The sequence below is a fragment of the Meles meles genome, chromosome 6, assembly GCF_922984935.1.
Source record: "Meles meles chromosome 6, mMelMel3.1 paternal haplotype, whole genome shotgun sequence".
NCBI classification, from domain to species: Eukaryota; Metazoa; Chordata; class Mammalia; order Carnivora; family Mustelidae; genus Meles; species Meles meles.
The window spans coordinates 55,197,975-55,199,598 of record NC_060071.1 but is presented as its reverse complement, the minus strand read 5'-3'; the positions used below and the strand labels follow the sequence as shown (position 1 = coordinate 55,199,598).

Sequence of the window (1,624 nt, the reverse complement as noted above, 5' to 3'; positions counted from 1 at the left end):
CCAGTCAATAGATTATTAATATTGAATCTCCTACCTGGAACAAGGACTCTTGGCATTTTTATAGATAGTCTTCACTTCTGGAAGAAATTGTTTCTGTCAATTTGCTTTTCTGAAATCTAACATGTATTTTAAACACATGCAAGTAGTTTTAATATTTACAATTTGATTGCAACTGTGATCCAATTATAATTTGATGAGAACTCCAGAAATAAAAGCCTAGTCACAATGCTGTGTACACAAAACAGTGGCATACACTGCCCAGGAAGTTAAAACTAGAACTAGAATTTAAGACTAAAAATAATGCAAAGGAGTCGTCTTATTGGGATTTAGAAGCCTATTTTTCAGTTTCCTCATAGCTGTCTTTACTTCTTGATTCCTTAAGGTATAGATTATTGGGTTCAGAATGGGAGTAAAGATGGTATAAAACACAGACAGGATCTTATCTACAAGGAAACTGTTTAGGGGCCACATATAAATGAAGATGCATGGCCCAAAGAACATGAAGACAACAACGAAATGAGCTGTGCAGGTAGAAAGGGCCTTAGAAGATCCTTTTGAAGAATGATGCTTGATAGTAACCAGGATAATAACGTAAGAATTGAATAAAAGAATAAAGCAGGATAAGGCAATTATGCCACTAGTTGAGATCATGAAGAGGCCGAGAACATAAGTATCCACACAAGCCAGCTGGAACACCACAGGAAGGTCACAGAAAAAGCTGTCTACTTCATTGGGACCACAGAACGGTAATGTGAGAGCAAATATGACCTGGCTCATTGAATGCATGACTCCCACAACCCAGGAAGCCACCACAAGTGCAGTACACACCAAGGGATTTATGACTGAAGCATAGCGGAGAGGCTTGCATATTGCAATATACCTATCAAGGGACATGGCCATAAGTAAAATTATTTCAGTACCAGTAAAAAGGTGTAGAAAAAATATCTGGGTGATGCAGCCATCAAAGGAAATGGTTTTGTGTCCAGTGAGGTAGTCGGTAATCATCTTAGGAGTGGCAAAGGAAGCAAGTGACATATCAATGATGGAAAGGTTGGTAAGCAGGAAATACATAGGAGAATGTAGGTGAGAGTCAGCTATAACCGTGATGACTATGAGGCTGTTACCAACCATTGTTGCTACATAAAACAGTGAAAACACCATGAAGAAAAACAGCTGAAGTTCCCGGGACTTAGAGAGTCCCAGCAAGACAAATTCAGAAATAGACTTATTGGCCACATCCATTATCCTGATTGATAGCTGAAACCTATATCAAAGTAAAAAAAGAGAAAATATGATTCTATTTAAGCAAAAGGTACAGGAATCCACTTTCAGAGACTTTGGTTCCTCTATGAAAACTCATCTTTACTATTCTTTCCATTTCCATTGGTATGTTGATTTGAGAGATAATTATAGAATATTAGAGATCATAGTGAAATACCACTGACGTCATAGGTATTGAAAATAACATTTTCTTTTTTGGTATTAAATAGTAATCAAACTGAGATTATATCATCCAGAAGGTATCTACTTATCTACATATTTGTCCATGTATTCATCTACATAATATTTTTTTTAAAGATTTTATTTATTTATTTGACAGAGAGAGAGATCACAAGCAGACAGA

The 1,624-nt window shown here is 36.3% G+C and overlaps 1 protein-coding gene across 1 annotated transcript; it reads right to left on the bottom strand.

The window, feature by feature from the left end:
- Positions 1-291: 291 nt before the first annotated feature.
- LOC123944409 (olfactory receptor 4K2) lies at positions 292-1,242 on the bottom strand. The gene has a single exon (XM_046009505.1). It carries the CDS (start codon positions 1,240-1,242, stop codon positions 292-294), a length of 951 nt encoding a protein of 316 aa, XP_045865461.1.
- Between the last annotated feature and the right edge of the window lie 382 nt (positions 1,243-1,624).

Coding starts and splice junctions, on each gene's coding strand:
- LOC123944409 (XM_046009505.1), bottom strand. CDS start 1,242: ATGGATGTGGCCAATAAGTCTATTTCTGAATTTGTCTTGCTGGGACTC.